The 21,937-nt window shown below is 45.1% G+C and overlaps 1 protein-coding gene across 4 annotated transcripts in view; it reads left to right on the top strand.

Annotated features, from left to right (window-relative positions):
* The window catches only part of SIPA1L1 (signal induced proliferation associated 1 like 1), a 134,526-nt gene extending 112,923 nt beyond the window's left edge, over positions 1 to 21,603 (top strand). For 2 of the 4 annotated variants that reach the window (XM_047736590.1, XM_047736592.1), the window contains 5 exons: positions 3,468 to 3,714; positions 16,598 to 16,744; positions 18,133 to 18,247; positions 20,513 to 20,597; positions 21,194 to 21,603. In XM_047736590.1, the coding sequence (XP_047592546.1) occupies positions 3,468 to 3,714; positions 16,598 to 16,744; positions 18,133 to 18,247; positions 20,513 to 20,597; positions 21,194 to 21,337 (738 nt within the window). In that variant the 3' untranslated portion in view covers positions 21,338 to 21,603. The remainder of the gene's footprint in view (positions 1 to 3,467; positions 3,715 to 16,597; positions 16,745 to 18,132; positions 18,248 to 20,512; positions 20,598 to 21,193) is intronic. The other 2 variants (XM_047736591.1, XM_047736593.1) reach the window with 1 other exon arrangement.
* Positions 21,604 to 21,937: the final 334 nt, after the last annotated feature.

Below are 21,937 nucleotides of genomic sequence, written 5' to 3'. Positions count from 1 at the left end.
GAGCACAAGGCATTTCTGTGTGCGGTGTGTTGTGTAGCCCCAGGAGGAGGGGATCTACCCCCAGGAAGGTCAGCACAGCAAACTTGGACATGTTCTGTTGTCCAGCTGCTTAGTTGAGTGAGTGGTAGTCTGTTTGAAGTGACTAGAGAGTATAATTTAAGAGGAACTCTGATAGTTGATTGGAAAGATAAGCTGAAGTGTTTCCTTAACCACTTGCTGTCTTCAGACCAGGAGCAGAGGGTTGAGCAGGATGAGCTATGTGGCCTTGTCTATTCTCACTCAGGCTTCTCGTCACAAGAGTGTGTGTGTGCATGCACCTTTCTCAAGATAGGTCAGACATAGCCCCTAAACTGAAAAATCCGCATTTACAGAAATTAAGTGTACTTCAAAGGCCATTCTGGCATTGTGCTGTGAAATAAAGATTTATTAACATAAACATTAACATCATAAATCATTTTAAAGACTTGGTCATTCTTGATTTCTGTAATTTCTGTTTTATAAGCCAGCACTTCACCGTTCTGACTCATCACGCAGGGTACAAATGGTTTCCTTAGCAACCTCACAAAAGACAGTGCTTGAAACTTTTTTATCCGTCAGAACCCAAAAAGGTGTATTAAAATGTTTAAGTACCAGTTTCAAAATAAAATTTTTTTCAGATTTTTTCCTTTGAGGTTAGAGGAAAATAAAACTTGCCCTGAAAGGAATCTTTCCTCCAATTCTCGGTTTCACATTTTTGGAAAGGGGCAAACTTAGAGCTTTGATTCTTTTGATTTACTCATGCAGTAGAAATAATTGAAAGCAAATGTCTCTTTTGCCTTCATTCCTGTTCTTGGCTTTTATTTCCAAAATGAAATATTTTAACATTCCTGAAACAGGGGTGCACCTTCTCTATGTCCTGACTGCATTACCGAGAGACCCTCTGCAAAGAAGGCTCTCCACAGGCTACTCTCTTACTGGGAAGGGCTGGAAGTAAGGCTCTTCTTTATCCAGTATCCTCCTTTTTGGTTTGGTTTCAGATGACTTTAGCTAAGTATCTCTGTGTATCTTCTGAAATTCTCCATTGGGATGCCCATGACTCTGCTGTGTCAGAAAGGCCAGCATGCCCTTGAGAGGTCTTCCAGGCCAGGCCTGGCTCAAGGCCCCAGGCCACTGCATCAGGTGTCAGGGTCCTGGCAGGGGCCAGCTTCGGGCTATGAGACTTGGAACGCACTCGGACAACACTGGCTTTCTTGGAGAGCAGGTGCTACCTGGGAGTGAGCGTTAATATCAAATGAGAGGGTTAATACAGGGTGATTTGCCAGCAATGTGTGATATCTGCTGTGGGACGTGGTGAGCTGTGGCTCAGAGGTAGGTGGCCACAGGGCCTAAGCACCTGCCACGGAGCTCCTGTCTCAAGGAAAATGGCAGACTGCTGACCTTCTAAGAAACCTCACTGGCAGGCAGAGAGGGATCACTTTACCTTCCCTGAGGGCTGTGCCCAGCAGCAGGTGAACAGACACAGTGCAAACCCATGGTCCCGCTTTGCAGCCAGAGCTGTGAGGCACAGACCAGAGGTGGCGGCTGCGGGCAGCTCCAGGGCTCGGGGAGTGCTGGCGCTTGCTTACAGCGGGTGCTGGTGACCAGCTCATGAAGCCAGGAGGCCTGGGAAGAGTGCAGGAACAGGAGCTGACCTGGAGCAAGAGGCCCCTCCTCTAGGCCGTGTTCCTTGGCTTTGAAATAGATTGGTGGTGCCAGATGGTTTTAAAGTTTGGGAAACCCCCCCCCCTTTTTAAATAAAATAAAACATGGAAGTCTAATATGGAGAAGTAAGAAAGTGGAGTTCCTCTGATGGGAGGGGTGGGTGTCATGGCCGCCTGGGTCCCACTTGAATGTCTCTGCTCCCCAAGCAGTGATGCTGTGAGGAACCGGTAGGGTCCCCAGGACAGTCTGCAAAGCCCCCTGGCCTGATGCACTCTCAGAGCCCTTGAGAGTCAGTGTTGACTCATGGTGGTTCTTTCCCAGGGCTGGCAGCACTGGGCACTGCCCAGCAAGCACCCCGGGAGGCAGGCCCAGGGCGCTCTCAGAACCAGGTTGGTGTGCACGCGCCTTCAAGACTGGAGGGGAACAGGGATGGGGTGAGGGACCACCCCAACATGTTGGGACAAGACGACTTTTTAATGGGCACGAAGCATCAAGGCAGATTGCCCACTTCCATCTCCTGCCCTGCCTCCCTTCCCTGCGAGATGTTAGAACTTCTAAGCAAGCATGCCGCTCCAAGGATCTCCTCAAGGTGGCAGTTCTCTGCCCTGAAGTTTGTTAATATTTCCCAAAGAGGCTGAAACTAGAATTAGGGGAAAACCACCTTCCCGTATAACCATCAGGGCAGGGATACTCACTAGAAAACGAAATCCCTTTGCTGAACCCAGAGGCGCTAAAACAGATTGGGAGCAGTGTTTGAATGGAGAGATCTGGGGCCTGGCCTGGTAGGCACGAGTCGTACGTGACAGTCCTAGAAGCTTGCCAATGGGAGAGAGAGGATCTGGCTATATTTTTTTAAATCATAATCAGCAGGCCATTTCACCTCTGTCATGCCCCCTCTTCTCGGTGAGGGGAAAAGGAAAACCACCATTTCCATACCCAGCTCCTGCATTTACAGACTCACAGAGCCCTTATCTCAGCAGCTTCGCTTTCTTGGCAAGCGTTTATGTACCTTGCACTTAACTCATCATGAATTTTTAGAAGTGAGCATAATTTTTACACCGTTGGCTACACCTGGGGCTCATTGACAATGCGTTTGACTAATTATTTGTTCATATTTATGTGGCAGCTGTGCACACCACTTCCTAGGGAGCTTTGACTTGATTAACTCTTGGTTTGATGAACAGAAGCATGTTAGACCCTGAGTGTCAGCTCTATTCCCGGCATCCTCAGTGGAGACACAGTTGTCGTCCTCTCTCTGCCCCTTCCCATTGTCACAGAACGTCCCGCAGAGGCCTTCTACCGGCTGTGACTCAGCCCTCCTACTCACATCTTCACCTGTCCTCTGCATCGTTCTCCCTGTCAAGGTGAACACTCGTCTAGGAAGGACTGAATAAATACAACTTTATTGCTAACCGACCAGATACTCTGCTGGCTCTGAGGCTGGATATTTAAATACTGTTAATGCGTCTCATGTTTCTCAAGTAATGGGATTCTCAGAAGCTTGCTTTTTGCAAAAGGATCTCAACTAAATGTCAAATCTGGTGACAAATGCAAAGGACAAGAGAGAACAGCTATCTAGAACTTCTGCCATTTATATAGAACTGTATCAGTATGTAGATGGCTTCTCTATTTTAGTGGGTAGAAATCCATCCTAAAAAACATTCTGTCAAACTGATTCAGTAGACTCTTAGCAGCTGCTGTTTACAAGAGGCACCTCCTACTAGAGCTGCTCCCTGTCATGAGGACTTAGGCCATCATGTAAATCCTTGTCTGCCCGCCGCTCTCAGTTCCAGGCGCTCTCCTCGCCCCAGTCGCCTTTTCCTGCCACACCCACGGCAAGACGGGCCCTGCACCGCACGCTGTCCGATGAGAGCATCTACAGCGGCCAGAGGGAACACTTCTTTGCCTCCAGGGCATCGCTTCTGGACCAAGCCCTGCCCAATGACGTCCTCTTCAGCAGCACGTACCCTTCTCTGCCCAAGTCTCTCCCGCTGCGGAGGCCTTCTTACACCTTGGGGATGAAGTCGCTGCATGGTGAGTGGTTTTGGGTGCTCAGATTCCTGGCTTGCCAACCTCGGTCGGCCGCGCCTGTAATCCCAGACCTCGGGGTACGCATGCTCCACCTCCCCAGAGTCATCTGGGATGCCTGTTCGGGGTTTTTTTAATTGAAGTGTAACTAATTATGACATTATGTTAGTTTCAGCTGTATAACACAATGATTCGATGCTTGTTTATATTGTGAAATGGCCGCCTTGGTGAGTCTAGTTAGTATCCATCGCCTTGCATAGTTGCAGAGTGTTTTCTTCCTTGTGATGGGAACTTCTAAGATGCATTCTTAGCAAACGCCACATAATATAATAATGCCACACAGTAGTCCCTGTGACTTGTCCTTCTCTAATTTATTTCAATCAGCATAGTGCCCTCAGGGGCCATCCATGTTGTTGCAAATGAGATGATTTCATTTTTTAAGGCTAAGTAATATTCCTGTGTGTGTGTGTTTCATCCATCCGTGGACACTTAGGTTGTCTCCTTATCTTGGCTATTATAAATAATGGTGCAGTGAACTTGGGGCTATATATATATTTTTTTCAAGCTAGTGTTTCATTTTCTTCACATAAATACCCAGAGTGGAATTTCTGGATCATATGGTAGCTCTATTTTTGAAGAACCTCCGTAATGTTTTGCACAGTGGCTGCACCACTTTACATTCCCATTAACAGTGCACAAGGGCTCCTTTTTCTCCACACCCTTGCCAACACTTGTATCTTCCCTTAACAAGTGTGAAGTGGTATGGAGTGTTATGCCTCCATCAGAAAGGATGAATACCCAACCTTTGTAGCAACATGGACGGGACTGGAAGAGATTATGCTGAGTGAAATAAGTCAAGCAGAGAGAGTCAAGTATCATATGGTGTCACTTATTTATGGAGCATAACAAATAACATGGAGGACATGGGGAGATGGAGAGGAGAAGGGAGTTGAGGGAAATTGGAAGGGGAGGTGAGCCATGAGAGACTATGGACTCTGAAAAACAACCTGAGGGTCTTGAAGGGGCGGTGGGGGGGGGTGGGAGGTTGGGGGAACAAGGTGGTGGGTATTAGGGAGGGCACGGATTGCATGGAGCACTGGGTGTGGTACAAAAACAATGAGTTCTGTTACACTGAAAAGAAATTAAAAAAAAAAAAAACAAGTGTGAAGTGGTATCTTGTTGTGGTTTTGGATTTGCATTTCCCTTATCATTAATGATGTTGAGCATCTGTTCACTTAACTGTTGGGCATCTCTATTTTGTCTTCATAAAGATATCTATTCAGAGTCTCCTATTTTCTAATCGGTTTGTTTTTTGGCTATTGAGTTATAGGAATTCTTTATACATTATGAATATTACCCCCTTATCAGATCTGATTTGCAAATATTTTCTCCCAGTCCATAGGTTGCCTTTTCATTTTGTTAATGGTTTTCTTTGCTGTGCAGAAATTTTTGAGTGTGCATGTGGTCTATTTATTTTTACCTAACAAAGGTAACAAACCTTTGCTTTTGGTGTCAAATCCAAAAAGTCATCATCATCAAAACTGATGTCAGGGAGCTTACTGCCTGTGTTTTCTTCTGGAAGTCTGGCTTTAGGTCTTACAGTTAAGTCATTTATCCATAATGAGTTAACTTTTGTGGTTTGGTGTAAGATAGTGCTCTGGTTTCATTCTTTTGCATGTGGCTATCCCATTTTCCCCACACTGTTTATTAAAGATCATCCTTTCCCAATTGTATATTCTTGGCTCCTTTGTCATAAATTAATTGACCACATATGCATATGTTTATTTCTGGGCTTCTGTTCCATTGATGTGTGTGTTTTGATGTTAATACCATACTGTTTTGATTACCATAGCTTTGTAATATAGTTTGAAATCAGGAACGTGAATACCTCCAGCTTTGTTTTTTTCCAAGATAGCTTTGGCTATTCAGAGTCTTTTGTAATTACATAAATTTAGGATTGCTTGTTCTTCTGAGAAGAATGGCGTTAAAATTTTGGTAGGGATTGCCCTGAATCTGTAGATTACTTTGGGTAGTAGCATGGACATTTTAATTATATTCTGAGCATGGAGTATCTTTCCACTTATTTGTTTCTTCAGTTTTCTTTTATCAGTATCTAATGTAAGTTTACAGTATGCAGGTCTTTTATCTCCTTGGTTAAAGTTATTCCTATTTTATTCCTTTTGTTTACAGTTGTGAGTGGGATTGTTAATTTCTCTGATATTTTGTTATTAGTGTATAGAAATGCAGCAGACTTATGTGAATTGATTTGGAATCCTACAACTTTACTGAACTCCTTTGTTAATTCTTAGAGTTTCTGGTAGAGTCTTTAGGGTTGTCTAATATCATACCACATGCAAATAGTGAGTTTTACATCATATTTGGATGCCTTTTATTTCTTGTCTAATGCCCCGACTAGGACTTCTGATATTTTGTTGAATATATGTGGTAAGAGTGTGCATCCTTGTCTTGTTCCTGGCCTTAGAGGGAAGGCTTTCAGCTTTCATCACGGAGTATGTCAGCCATGGCCTTTATTATGTTAAAGTACATCCCCTCTATACCTACTTTTTGTGATTTTTTAAAATCATAAATGAATGTTGATTTTTGTCAAATGCTTTTTCTGCATCTACAGAGATGATTATATGATTTTTATCCTTCATTTCATCAATGTGGTATATATATCACATTGATTTGTGGATGTTGAACCATCCTTCCATCCCTGAGACAAGTTCCATTTGATCATAGTATAAGGAGGTACTCTTAATATATTGTAAATTCAATCTACTAATATTTTGTTGAGGATTTTGCATCTATGTTCATCAAGGGTATTGGCCTGTGATTTTTTTTTTTTCCTGTGGCGTCCCTGTCTAGTTTTGGTATCTGGGTGGGTAATGCTAGCCTCATAAAATGAGTTTGGCAGTGTTCCTTTCACTGCTTCTTTTTTGGGGGAAGAGTTTTAAAAGGGTTAATTCTTCTTTGAATGTTCAGTAGAATTCGCCAGTAAAGTCCTCTGTTTCTGGGTTTTTGTTTGAATCAGTACTCAACAGACCTTCCAACTATCTCCTTACTAGTAATCAGTCTGTTCAGATTTTCAGTTCCTTCATGATTCAGTCTTAGTGACTTAGCACAGCAGGTGGCACGTCAGTCTCATAATGATTCAGTCTTGGCAAATTGTATGTTTATGGGGTTTATGCATTTCTTCTGCACACTTTGTTGGCGTAAAATTCTTCATAGTAGTCTCTTAAGATCCTCTCTATTTCTTTGGTATCAGTTATAGTGTCTGCTCTTTCATTTCTGATTTTGAGTCTTTTTCTTTCTTGGTGAATCTAGCTAAAGCTTTGTCAATTTTGTTGACCTTTTCAAAGAACCACTTCTTAGTTTCATTGATCTCTATTTTATGAGTTTTATTTATTTCCACTCTGATCTGTTATTTCCTTCCTTTTACTAACTTTGGGCTTTATTTGTTGTTCTTTTCCTAGGTCCTTCAGGTATAAAGTTAGGTTATTTGAGATGTTTCTTGATATGTAGGCATTGTCACTATGAACTTCCCTCTTGGAACTGCTTTTCCTGCATCCCATAAGCTTTGGTATGTTGTATTTTCTTTTTCATTCTTCTGAAAGTGTTTCTTGATTTCTCTTGTCATGTCTTCTTTGACCCATTGCTTGTTCAGTAGCAATTAGTAGTTATTTAGTCTTTTGTCATAGTTATTTAGTAGTATTTAGTTATTTAGTCTTCACACATTTGTGAATTTTCCTGTTTTCTTCATGTAATTGATCTCTAGTTCCATAGCATTATAGTGGGGAAAATGATTTAATTTCAGTCATCTTAAATTTATTAAGACTTGTGACCTAACATATGATCCATCCTGGGGAATGTTCTATGTGTGACTGAAAAGAATGTCTATTCTTTTGTTTTTGGATGCACTATTCAGTATAAGCTGTAAAGTCCATCTGGTCTAGTGTGTCATTTAAGGTGGATGTTTCCTGGTTGACCTGTCTACATGATCTGTCCATTGATGAAAGTGGGTTATCAGAGTCCCCTACTATCACCATATTGCTGTTTTTCCCTTCAGGTCTGTTAATATTTGCTTCACATACTCAAGTGCTCCAGTGTTGGGTACATAAATATTTACAAACATTATATCCTCTTATTGGATTGTTCCCTTTATCATTATGTAATACCTTTTTATTTGTCTTTTATTATAGTCTTTGTTTTAAAGTGTTTTTCGTCTAATACATCACCTTTCTTTGGTTTCCCGTTTGCATGGGATATATTTTTTCAGTTTGTGTATGTCCTTCTCAAGTGACTCTCTTAAGGCAGCATATAGATGGGTCATGGGTTTTCTTTACTCATTCAGCCACTCTGTGTCTTTTAATTGGAGAATAGAGTACATTTAAATTTAAAATAATCAATGATAGGCATAAACTCTTTGTTTTTTTAAAAGTTCCTCTGTGTTCTTTTCCTCTCCTGCTCTCTTCCTTCATAGTTTAATAAATTTCTGTTGTGGTAGGCTTAGGTTCCTTTCTGTTTATCCTCTGTGTATCTATCACAGGTTTTTGCTTTGTGTTTACCATGAGGCTTTTGTATAACTTAGATTTATAACCATTTATTTTCAGTTCATAATAACTTAAGTTTAAATGCATTCTAAAGTTCCACATTTTTACTCTCCCTGAACATTTTATGTTTTAGATGTCACAATTTACATCTTTTTATCATGTGTATCCCTTAACTAATTACAGTTGTCCTTTGAGCAACAAAGGAGTATGGGATATCAACCATCTATGTACTCAAAAATCCATGTATAACTGTTGACTTCCCAGAAACATTAACTGCTGTAGCCTAGTGTTGACTGGAAGCCTTACCATTAACATAAACAGTCATTTCAAATATTTTGTATGGTATAGGTCTAATATACTAGAATCTTACAATAAACTAGAGAAAAGAAAATATTAAAAATCATAAGAGAAGATAAATTTATAGTACTGTACTGCATTTACCAATATCATAAATTTACCTTGTCTGTTTACATGATTAACCATCTGTCAGTACCTATACAATTTTTGTCTTATAGGATTCAAAACACTGTAGATGTTATATGTATTGCTAACACTAGATGTCAAAAGTGAAAAGGAATGCATACTTATTTATAAGTATAACAGTTCATGCACAGATAATGAAACAAGAACAGTATGATTGCTCTATGGTAGCCTAGCGGAACTGATACACTTCTTCACAGTGGCCTTGTCTGTACACTAATGAATGAAGCCCTATAAAATTTTTATGGCATAAAGTACAGTCCTATTCATAGTACAGTTCTAGAAACATTGTTACATTTTTTAAAAACCACTTACCTATGATGATAGGCTGATACAAGAGCGAGAGACATAATCTATAGTAATGTAATTCCTTGAAAGCAAAATTTTAAAACAGTAGGAAAACTAAGGCATTATTAATTGTATATTAAACATCAGTCACATGTGCCTGTGTAAGGACAGGGTATCCACTTCCATACAAGACTTACACTCAGTGTTCTACATGATGAATATTTTGGCGATGGTGATGTTGGCAGAAAGGCATCTTGTACAATTACTGCTGTATGGTTAGATTTTTACACAAGATGTTTACATATACAACAGATCAGTTTATTAACTATATGGCCTGATGATTAGTTATTATTCATTAAGTGGAAGTGGGTCATCATAATGGTCTTCACCCCTGTCTTCATGTTGAGTAGGCTGAGGAGAGGGAGGATGAGGGGTTGGCCATGCTGTCTGAGGGATGGCCGAGTTGGAAGGAGAGGTGGGAGAGGCAACACACTCAGTGTAATTCTTTGGAAAAACATTGTAATTTCTGACTGTTTTGCTTTTTCATCTCTCTAAATATGTTTCTATACAGTACCAATCCTTCCACTGTGAGCATTAGTTCAGAACCCACATCCTATAATGGTTCATGTCATAAAAGGAGTCAAAAGCAGTCTTGGAGAATCAGAACTCTTCTGCCAGATTGTCCAGTGTCCATTTGTTTTCTGGCACCACTTCTCTGTCTTGTTCCTCCTCATCTGGCACTAGTTTGGAAACACTCATCTCCATCCAGTCGCCTTCTGTTAATTCCTCTGGTGTGTTGTCTTTTACCTCTTGGACTTCTGCAGGATCTGCATCTTAAAACCCTTCACCTCCCTACTCTTTTTGCCAAATCCACAGCCTCTTTCATGATTTTCTTGATTGGTTCTATTGTAAATCCTATGAAGTTATGCACAACATCTGGACAGTTGTCTCCAGCAGGAATCCCATTATTTCAGGCTTGATGGTTTTCACAGCTTTTTCATAATCATGGTGGCGTCTTTGATGGTACAGTCCTTCCAGAATTTCATGATGTTCTATCACAATTCCCTTCCATAGTGTTGACAGTCCTTTTCACAGACTGCTGTGTGTAGAGAGGCCTAGGTGGCTCAGTCAGTTAAGCATCTGCCTTCAGCTCAGGTCATGATCCCAGATTCCTGGGATCAAATCCTGGATCAGGCTCCTTGCCCAGTGGGGAGTCTGCTTCTGCCGGCTGCTCCCCCTGCTTGTGCACTGCTCTCTGACAAAATCTTTTTAAAAAGAAGAAGAAGAAGAATATTGTGTGTAATCATCCTTAAAGGTTCTGATGACCCCTTGATCTGGGAGCTGCATTGGAGATGTCGTGTTTGGGGGCAAGTAGACCACTTCAACACCAACTCATGGGGTTCTAGGTGGCGAGGGCATTGTCCAAATATCTAAAGTACATTAGAAGGCAATCTCTTGCTGGCAAGGTACTTCCTGACTTCAGGGACAAAGCAGCAATGGAACCAATCTGGAAAAAGGGTCTTCACTGTCCAGGCCTTCTTGTACAACCAAAAAGTCTGACAGCTGGTATTGTTTCAAGACTCGGGGGTTGGTAGGTTTATAGAAAAGGGCAGCTCTGATCCTAAACTAAACTGCATTTGCACAGAACAGTAGTCTGTCCCTTTCTGCCTTAAATCCTGCTGCTCACGTCTCTTCATATGGATTAAATAATAAATGCCTTTTGTGACATTTTATTCTAGAACAGGGCACCTTTTGTCTGCATTAAAAACCTGTTCAGGCAGATATCCTTTCTCCTCAGTGATTTTCTTAATGGTGTCTGGGAATTCGTCTGCTGCCTCTTGGTTGGCAGAAGCTGCTTCTCCTGTTATCTTGACATTTTTAAAACCAAACTTTCTAAAGTTTGTTTTTCTAAAATTTCTAAAATTATCAAACCATTCTTTGTTGGCATTAAATTCTGTAGCTTTCGATCTTTCACCTTCCGTTCCCTTTGAGTCGTCATATAATGACTTTGCTTTTTCTTGAGTCATGTTCGAGTCTGCAGGAATGCCTTTCTTACTAGCCGTCCTACACCCCCTGAAAGCTGCATTTTCAATAGGAGATAAAAGGGTATTTGACAAAAAGTACCAGGATTTTGTGCCTTGTGGCACTGCTCTGGTGACAGCTTCATGAATTTCCTCTTCTTTTTTTCACAATGTTCCTTATGCTAGATTCATTTACCTTGAAATGGCAGGCAACCACAGCTGCAGACCTCAATCTGGGATACACATCAAGCAGTTCAACTTTTTTGTGTTATTTCATGTCTTTTCTGCTTTTTGGGAATACCTCCAGCATCGCTAGTAGCACTTCGGATGGGTCCCCTGGCATTATGCAGGGTTTATGGTGTTGCACTAAACACAACGAAAAGTACGTGAGAATGGAGACCAGTTTTTGCTGTGATACCCAGTTCACTGGAGAGAGGAACTGCTCATGCAGAGATGATCAGCCTCACATGCATTTTAAGTGGCTGCTCTGAACACCAGGCCTCACTGCAGTAGCAACAGGAGGCGGCTCCAGAATTATGTACCATATGTACACAGTATGTACCATAGTGAATTTTGTGCAATTATGATGTAATACTGCATTGTTGTACACATTTCTCTCAACTGTGAGTGGTGCCCTGTACAGTATGTGTGAGTTTTGGAAAGTTTTAACTTTTTATAATAGATTTATATATGTATTTGGCACTCAAGATATCCTTTTTATATATATATTTCTAAGCTATGTAGTTTGTCTGCAAGCTTTTGAAATTGTTGCAGATCTTCAAAAATTTTTCTGAAATATTTATAGAAAAAAATCCACACAGAAGTGGACCCATGCAGTTCAAATCTGTGTTGCTCAGGGGCCAACTGTAAAATAATTATTTTTATTATATTTGTCTTCTTTCTTACTAGCCTTTAAATTAATTTACTACTGCCTGCACTATATGCTTACCTTTTCCAGTAAGATTGATATTTTTATGTTTTCTTTTTACTAATTAGCACACCTTCTTTTCAGCTTAAAGACATCCCTTTGACATTTCCAATAAAGCCATTCTAGTTGTGTTGGACTCTTAGATTTTTTTTTTTTTCTTAAAGGTTCATTTATTTTATGGGGCCCCTGGGTGGCTCAGTGGGCTAAAGCCTCTGCCTTCGGCTCAGGTCATGATCCCGGGGTCCTGGGATCAAGCCCCGCATCCAGCTCTCTGCTCAGCAGGGAGCCAGCTTCCTCCTCCCTCTCTCTCTGCCTGCCTCTCTGCCTACTTGTGGTCTCTGTCAAATAAATAAATAAAATCTTAAAAAAAAAAGATTCATTTATTTTAGAGTAAGAAAGAGCACAAGCAGGGGGAGAGGCAGAGAGAGGTGACAAGCAGACTCCCTGCTGAGTGGGGAGTCCAACGCAGGGCTCAAACCCAGGACTCTGAGATCATGACCTGAGCTAAAATCAAGAATTGGATGCTTAGCTAACTGAGCCACCCAGGCACCCCCTCCTTCAGCTTTGTCTGGAAAACTTTATCTCACCTTCAATTCTGGAGGACAACCTTGTTGGGTAGAGGATTCTTGGTTGGCAGTTTTTTTTTTTTTTTTTCCTTTCAGCCACTCCCTTCCAGCCACTGGAAAGTTCCTGTTGAAAAGTCTTATGGGGGTTCACTTGTACCTACCAACTTGTTTTTCTCTTGCTGTGTTTAAGATGTTCTTGTCTAACTTTGGAGACTTTAATTATAATGGGTCTTGGTGTGAGTCTTTTTATATTCATCTTGTCTGGAACTCTGGTCTTCCTGGATCCATAGGTTAGGGAAGTTTTCTCTCTCCTCTTCTGGGACCCCTATAATGCAAATGTTGGTCCGCTTAATATTGTCTTATAGGTCTCTCGAGCTGTTTTCACTCCTTTTCATTCTTTTTTTCTTTTTTCTGCTCTGATTGGATGAGCTTCATTGCCTTGTGTTTGAATTCACCAATCCTTTCTTCTGCTTCATCTAATCTGCTGTTGAACCCCTCTAGTATATTTTTTAGTTCAGTTATTGTATTCTTTGGCTCTGTGACTTCTACTTGCTATTTCCTTATGTTTTCTTTTTGTCGAAGCTCTGTGTTCACTCTTCTCCCGAGTTCAGTGAGCATCTTTATGTCCACTACCTTCCTTGAACTCTTCAAGCAGATTACTTATCTTCCTTTCATTAAGGATTTTTTCTATGGTTTTATCTTGTTTTGTTCATTACCTACTTCTCTGCCTCCTCATTTTGCTGGGCTCCTTTTGTCGGTCTCTGTGTTGGATAAGACAGCCACCTCTCCCAGTCTTGAAGGAGTAGCCTTGTTTGGGAGATGCACCTCATCCTTCAACCCAGACCTAGCTCTTCCTGGTCTCTCAAACCTTTGTGATGGTCCAAACAGCCTGTTTCATTTTTAATAGACCCCAGTAGTTGGGGGTCTGCCAAGACCAGTGTCCTAAAGGGGAAGATCTCAGTCAGCTCCTAGATTTGTAGGTGATTAAAAGCCAGACCCTCTGGCAGCAGCTCTTAAAGTATGAAAATACAGTCTTATTGGACCATAACCATAAGCCCCACTAGCCATCAGAGCCTGGTGGTTTCAGAGTGTCTCCCAGGTGGCAGTCCTAAAAACTGGGGTACTAAGTGAGTGTGTAAGTTCCTTTCTGAGAGATAACAGTGAGCCCGAGGAAGGCAGAGGGCAGGCACAAGAATAGCATGCCCTGGCTGGCCTCTGTGCCCCCGGAACACCGCCATGTGCCACACCTGACGCCCAAGGCCAAAGCTATGGAATAAGCAGAGAGACTGGGGCTTGTCTCCGTCTGCGTCGTGTGCAGTGCCCTACAGGTGGTAGCCCACCAAGAACTGTCCCTTCAGTTGTTCAAGTCCCGTGAGACCCAGGACTGCAGGTCCCCCGTGGCCCCCAGAGCCAGGCAACCAAGGGGCATCCCTGGGTGGCAGCCCTAATAAGTACTAGGACACCAGGTGCACGTACCCACCCTCCCCAAGCGTGCTTGCTAAAAACAGATTTCCAGACCTTCCCCAAGACCTGCTGAAATTTAATACAAAGCTGTAGTTTGGAGATTATATTCTTACCAAACATCCCATCTGCTATTGCGATTGGGCACATTTGGCTAAAATTAAATTAGTTTTTGAAGACTTGTATATCCATTGGACCCCTCCAGCCACCGTAAGAACCCAGACTTGCCATTGCTCCATCTTCGCTAGACTCGGAGGGTGTTGCCTGTGGTTGGTTGACTCATTCATTCATTCAGTGAACAACCAAGTATTTGTCTAGGGAAAGACGTACTGATGCCAGGTACCTCCATATTCTTGCCTTTGGTTCATAAACGCCTTCTCTGTGACTGCTTTCTTTTATGAAAGACCATATTCTGAGACTGTGGTTTACATTTGTTCTTTTTCTTTCTCCTCTGTCCACCTCCATTCCGAAGTTCTGCACCCACCCTCCCCCACCGTGACCTAGCTCAGCAGACACCGGCTATGAAACCTGGGGTCCTGCTTGTTCATTAGATATGCTGTACTGGGTCTCCCATGCCTTTCTCCTTCCGGGTGTTTCTGCTTCCATTCAGACCCATGTTACTTTTCCTTTCTGCTGCTTCTCTGGAGCAATATTTTCTTTGACTCTGCTTGCCTCATTTGCTTTCTCCCCACATCCCACATGAGCTCTCAACCCACACTTGTGCGTGTCCCTCTACCACCTCTGTCCTGCTCACTGCTCCCCTTCTCCCCGATGGTGGGCATCCCTTGGGGAGCATGCCAGCTTCCCCCTGCTCCCTCTCCCCCATCTGATGACAGCTGGAATCCGGCTTCTCTTTTCTTCACGAGATCACCCTCCAGAGTTGACACATGAAATGACCCGCTTTTTATCATCCAGACTCTGGAAAAAACTTCCTGGTAGTGACCAAATAGGCCCTAACCTTTTCTCCCCCTTGTGTCTCCACATGGGGGCTACTCTCCCCTGAGTTCCATTGCTCCTGCAGCAATAAACCCTTTGTGAAGGCATGTCTGCATGTGTCCCGTCCGAGCAGACCCGGTCTTCTAGAGGTTTTCGTTCTAAGAGAGCAACCTGGAAATCGCACATGCAGACACTATCCAGCTGCGGAAGGCAGGGAACGGGCTGCCCTCTGTGAGCTTCTTGCTTTCCTGAAAGTCAGGCAGTACGGTGACCCCATCTCCTAGATGGAGCAGCCCTTGTTGGGCCGATGCCTCAGCCCTGGCCTTTTCAGCGACTGTCACTGGGCAATGGGGAGGAGCGACTTCTTTTGTACATATGGAAATGTGGGTGCCAGAGATAAAAGGGGAGAAGGGTTGTGAGTGACACGCAGAATTGTCTGTTCCACCTACTTACCCTTGGTGGGATCAGAGCATTTAATATCTGGCGGTATTTGTTGATTTCCATTTACTCATCATTTTGCTAACTTAAGCACATTAATAACTAGCAGCTGCGCTTCAGAGCGGTTCTTTGTCACTTGAAAGGGAAAACAAGCACTAAATATACTTTGGTTTACCAGGCTATCATCCTTGGGGAAACTTTTTAACTCCTTGTAAACAGGTGTTTCTGGAGTAATTTTAAAATTACTCAGTAATTTTAACTGAGATTTGAGCTTGCGGTAGCATGGATTTTTACTTACAGTCCCAGTGTCCCTTCTCCAGGAGTCGCACACTCTGCCCTTGCTCCTGCCCCAGCCTCTGCCCCGCTGAGAGCATCTGTGTGCCGTGAGCCCAGCAGCCCTCGCACCTGTTATCTGCCTCCGTGAACCTGAGCGTAGCAGCCTGCGCTTGGATGGCGGGGGGCTCCCTGCACCCACTCTTCTATGCCCCGGGCCAAGCAAAGGCCCAGCAAAGGCTCGTCGTCATGATGACTTCATGTTTGTGTTTTTAAAATTGTTACCTTAAAGCAGCTCAGGCTACTGGACTGCTGTGATCCAGAACCAATCCCAAGAGTTGCCGCTTCTGTCCTTGGGAAGGAGAGCATGCCACCAATCCTAAAATCACCTGCCTAGAGTAACTCCGTTCAGGTAGTGGAGCACTCTCGTGCAATCGGATTTGCTCCCCACCTCAGCCTGCAGACACATCAGCTGTGGAAACCAACAGGCCAGTCCCCGGGGACAGGGAGTCCTCAGGCAGGTGGTCAGGTCCCAGGGCCGAGTCCAGTATTCTGCCCCAGAACAGGGATCAACAAGCTTCTCCGGTCTGGCTTTTGAAACAGGCCTCGTTGTCCTAGTCTGAATCCTTGACTCTGGGGAAAAAAACAACAGAAAGGAGGAGGGGTCTCCCCCCTCCCCATAGACAGCTCCTACGGAAGCAGACATGCTGTCTCAGGGCAAAACTAACTTTTCTGGGCCTCACACTACTAGAGCTGAGACAGTGAGAGACGATTAGGCAAGGAGTTAAGACTGGAAGAAGCTAGTTCCTAGTTCACAGCTGCTTTAGAAGAGCCCCTGACGATCTGCAGGACGAGAAACGGGTTCTAGGTCACACTGCCTGGGTAAGATCTCGAGCGGTTCTCCAGCAGGCATGAGAAGGATCTCATCTCTCTTCTCTGCCACAGGAGAGTTCTCGGCCTCAGACAGCTCCCTCACGGACGTCCAGGAGACCCGAAGGCCTCCCATGCCCGACCCTGGCCTGATGCCCCTGCCCGACGCGGCTGCGGATTTAGATTGGTCCAACCTGGTGGATGCGGCCAAGGCCTACGAGGGTGAGTCCGCGGACCATCCAGGCAGGACGCGCAGGGCTGCAAGGCCATGCCGAGTTTTGGGGGGTTTGAGGCTCTGGTCAGTCCATCCACTCTGCTGTTTTGCACACACTGACCGCACGGGGGCGCACACTTCCAGCTGGGACACACGCTGTATGATTTAATCTGATGCAGCCTGACATTTCATCTACGTAGGATTTTGTAGCATGGCTGTCTCCCCTCCCCACACGTGGGAAGGGCAGGGAGTGGGGGAATCCCAGCTGTCACTTGGCTGAAAAGAACACCTATCCAGAGAGAGTCTTTGACCACGTGGTGAGGACGTCATTGCGAAGTGCACCATTGGATCTGATAGGGATGCTTGTCCCACTTGGCCCTGCCCCAGTCTTGAAAGATGTTGGGTATGCCCTTTGCGTTTCCCATTCACCTCTCCGGACTCTGGCAGCACATTCTCGGTCCATGCTGTCCTGTGCCAACCCGTTGTCTGTGCGCTTCTCGGACACAGGCCCTCCCACGGGCGCTGGCGTGCCAGCATGGAAGGAACGGAGTGTCATGCTGTCTGTGTATGTGGACGTGAGGTTGGCAGATGCCCTTTTTGAATTGACTGACTTCACTCTGTGGTCATCATTCCAGATTCTTTGGTGCTAAAATGTTCTTTAGAAAACAAAGACAACAGATGAGTGGTTTAGGGTTGGGGGTTTTTTGTTTTGTTGTTTGCGGGGGGTGGGTGGTGACTTATGTTTGAAGAATTGAAAGTAGCTAGTCCATCAAGCTGTAATTTTCAGAACTTGATGAGGTGACAGTGAAGTAGGCCACAGGCAGCCCCGTGCTGGCCGCTGGCAGTTCCCCAGTACTGACATGACTGTAAATTTCAATTTATTGGTCACACTCCCTTCTAGGAGATGGTAGTAGTTTTGTGTTTTTAATGAGAGGTTTTGAAAATTTGATGGTGTTTTCTTGGCTCAAGTTTTAGGTTGGGTATATTTTAAAACACATATGGTTGGACTTTGGCTAAAACCCACCAAGGTAGCCAGGAATCTTGTGGGAAACCTACTTCTAGAAGTGCATTTTATATCATCACCGAGTGGAAAAAGCCCTGGTCTGGAAATCTGGCACAATGCCTGTTTCCAGGGAAACGTGTCATAGAATGCTACTTGATGAGTAAGAAGACTACAAGTGGATTCACAGCCCGTGTTCTCAGAAGGGATCTTCTACCGCTCCTCTGCTATAGCTCAACAGTGGTTTTCTCCTTCAGGGTCAGGAGAGAAGGTTCCTGATGTATCCCCACATGGTGATTAGATGTGACCGTCCGTGTAGGCTAGCTGTTGACCTTTGACAGACCCGGCCTAGAATGTGGCTCCAAAGTACTGAAGGTCTTCTCCTCTCCCTTCCAGTCCAAAGAGCCTCCTTCTTTGCTGCTACTGACGAAGGCCACCGGCCCTTGAGCGCTGCATCCAACAGTGACCAGCTCGAGGAGCAGGCTCTGGCCCAGATGAAGTCCTACAGCAGGTCAGTCACCCTGTAGCAAGGTCGGCACTCTGCACCGTGTGTCCCCAGCTGTCGTGACAGCAGGTGTGGGGAAGAGGTGGAGGCCACAGGCATTAGCTGACCGGAGCTCACCACCACAAGGCCAGACTCTTCACATCTTAGAATGCTCTGTAACTAAAACTGTAAACATAATTAAACTGTTCTTGATGACTTAGTCATAATCATGAATATTTATAATTCACTAAGGCCTTAATACACATATGCTCTCAGGACTGATCACCTCAGCTGAGGGAAAGCATGTGCCTGGCCTCTTTGAGCCTGGTTTTGGAGTGCCTCCCCCTGTTGTTAGTTGGTCGTACTTGTCCATGTGCCCCCATCTTAGTGGCTCCCCCCATGCTGCTTCAGATCAACGTTAGATCTGGGTCACCAGGAGAGGGAAGATTCAAAAGGACATGAAAGGCAAGTGCAAACTGAGGCCCAGATGGTTTCCTCAATAGTTAAGAGCAGGGATTCTTTTGTTGAACTGTGCCGAGATGGATCCCACTGTCTGATTTCAAGTGGTGAGGCTGTTGGGGAGCTGCGTGCTCGGACTCTGTAGGAACGTTTCCGAAGGGCCACCGTGGTACACGTCGTGGGTGCTCCCTGATGCAGGATGAGGTCAGCGGCTTGAAATCACTCCTTTTAAAACCTTTTGAGGATGGTTAAGAATACGGGTATCTAGGAGACAGGCGACAACAGGGAAAGTGAGGTTAGCATAGGTTGTTCAAATAGCCGTGGACTGTTCCTGAAGACTTCGCCGATCAAGTGTGTAAGGAAATGCTCTGCACAGGGAAAGTGGAAGAGTCGGGGTGGCTTATCCAGAGTGTAAGGGACAGGTGCTGCATTCGCTCTGATCCCTGAGGCATCTTGGGACCGAGAATGGCAGTTACTTTGGCTGTTGAGAACTTTAAAAAGTAAAAACAGAATAGAGCATCAAGGGCACAGTGAACCCAGAGTGTACCTTAGGATGGGCCCTCCGAGCAGGAGAAGTCTGAGTGAACAAGTCCGTCTTCCTGTGGAAGGAGTATCGAGCAGTGAGTTCTTCAGTCTTCGCAGAACCCGAAGAGGAGGGTGGTGCCGGGCACGTTTGTTCAGTGAACAGATGGAGTTGAATGTGTTTCTAAAAATCAGAGCCTCCGCAGGCACGTAATTCACTCTGAAAACCTTCAGAAGTCAAGACAGGCTGCAACGCGTTTTCATGGGGCGTCCCTGCTTAGAGGTTTGGAGCTTCTTCTCATTTCACTTATTTACAGCCTTGAGACACTCATGCCGCTGTGAATTGGGCCTTTGGGGCTTGTAGATCTAGAATCAGCAGAAGACAGCAACACAGCTCCAGTACATACTGCCTTTGAGCCCAGGACTCCAAAACCTCGGTCTATCTGTGTCTTCCCTTTTGGCCTCTGGGGAGAGGCAGCTGCACGTTCTCCTAGTGGAAGGCTTTAGCTTGCGGGTTGTGGACCCTGAGGTGGTGGATCCGGCTAGAGCTCACTCAGACCTGACCTCAGGTACCCAGGAGCTGGACGAAGAACGGCTGATGAGGGCCTTCTGTCCAGCCGGTTGGGTGGCCTTGTCGTCCACTAGCTCCCTGGGGGTTTTCAGTATTCCATAAGCGTGGCATTACCAGCACTTCTATTAATTGGGAGAAAGAAACTGGAGGGCCTAGTTTGCAGATCATAATAGCAAAGGAGACATTAAGGTTGGACGGATGAGCTTTTGAAACATTCTTATCTTTTAAAATATTTTAAGATATTTAGACAAGCTTTCGAGACAGGAACATGATAAGTTAGCTGCACGTGGATGAGTAACCACAAACTGTTTTCTGGGGACAGAGACCTACCTTCTCCTGGTCACCCCAAGGTAGGGCTGACCTCAGCCCTTCTGCCCCCAGAGGAGTGGCTCTCTCTTTCTTTCAGCTACTAAAGAGAATAGGAAACACTGCACCACTTGACATTTGTGCCTTCCAGAAAGTACCTCTCCGGCTGCCAAACAGACCATTTTCACTTACTGTCCTGTATTCTTTGGTCATGAAGACCGACATCTTTAACAGCAGAAGCTACTGATGAGCTGCCATTCACCCTTGCGTTACCTTTTGTTAAAATGACCATTTTCTTTTTTTAAAGTGAAAATGCACATTGGGTCACCGTACTGAGAAATTTGACATTAAAAAGCCATTTTACAGAGACAGCAGCCTCATTAACGACTACCCAGCAAACCCGGCCAACACCGTCTTTTGTTTCTCATCCCCAGCAGTAAAGATTCCTCCCCCACTCTGGCTTCTAAAGTGGACCAGCTGGAAGGTATGCTGAAGATGCTCCGGGAAGATCTGAAGAAGGTAAACACACACACTCGAAGCAGAGCGCCTCGTCGGCGCCAGCTGCCCTTGAACAAATCCCGACTAGTGGAGGAACACGTGGGTATTGTCCGCTTTCCCGGGACCCACGGTCCACGAGCTTCTTGGCGCTCGGTTCCCACCAGCACACCCCCTGCAAGCAGGCCTTCGTTGCCACGTGTGCAGAAAAGTTGTTGAACCCCAACCAGCCCCGGGAGCCCTCTCTCGGCCTCCCCACCCCCCGCCTAATGGGTCAGTAGCCCGGACCCACCCATCTTCACTGCCAGTCGGGCTCTCACACCAAGAACATGGAATGTAGTTTGACTATATTAAGAGCCTAAAACCAAACAGTCCAGAATTTAAGAACGCCCTCGCTGAAGACATTAAGGTACACGGTAATGTCTTCACGTTCCAAAATAAACCGTAGTGAGCCCCCCGGGGGACCTGATCCCTGGCTTTGAGTATCGGGATCCCCAGGGCCAGGCCGGGGATACAGTGTTAGGATGAAGAACAGAAGTGGGTGAAGGGGACATGCGGGTCCCCAGCCACCCCTCCAGCTGCTGGGTCCCAGCCCTCCCCTCCTCTGCCCTGCCTCCCAGGAGAAGGAAGACAAAGCCCACCTGCAGGCAGAAGTCCAGCACCTCCGGGAGGACAACCTGAGGCTGCAGGAGGAGTCCCAGAACGCCTCGGACAAGCTGAAGAAGTTCACGGAATGGGTCTTCAACACCATAGACATGAGCTAGGGCAGGCTGCTGGGGGCCGGCCCTGGCTGGGGGAGGGGGCCCGGGAGGAGGGGGCTCTCCGGTGCGGTTTGGCGCTCCTGCGGCCACGCCGCCGCCGAGAGCCTTCTCAGCCAGCCCGCCCTAGCTTCCTGCTCTGGCCCCTTGCGGGGAGCGCGCGACACAACTGCAGATCAACAATCATCATCTGCCTTTTGTAGAAAAGAAAAACAAAAAAGTAAATAAAAATTTTAAAAAGTAAAATAAAAGTTTAACTGCTAAAATGTGAATGTCTTTATTTTTTTGCACAATATCTTTATCTGTTACGTATTTTAAAAAACAAGTGGGCCTAGGCCGCCTGGGGCCCATCTGCCTCTATTTCCATGAGCTCTTACTGATTTCAGGTAACCCAAGCTTTCCCTCGTTATCCTGACCCACGTCATTGCTCCTAGGAAAATAAAGTTTTTGCACATGGTTTCTTGGGGGAGGGGGATTTCCTTACCTTTGTCCTAAAATGCCTGGGGAGGGAGGTGCTTGGAGAAGATGCCTCCCTCCCTTGAATGACCTGTGCATGAGCTAGTGCCCTTTGTCCCTACCTTCCGGAGGACAGCAGGCTCAGGGTTA

Source organism: Lutra lutra, chromosome 7 (genome assembly GCF_902655055.1).
Source record: "Lutra lutra chromosome 7, mLutLut1.2, whole genome shotgun sequence".
NCBI lineage: Eukaryota > Metazoa > Chordata > Mammalia > Carnivora > Mustelidae > Lutra > Lutra lutra.
This window is presented reverse-complemented; position numbering and strand designations above follow the sequence as displayed.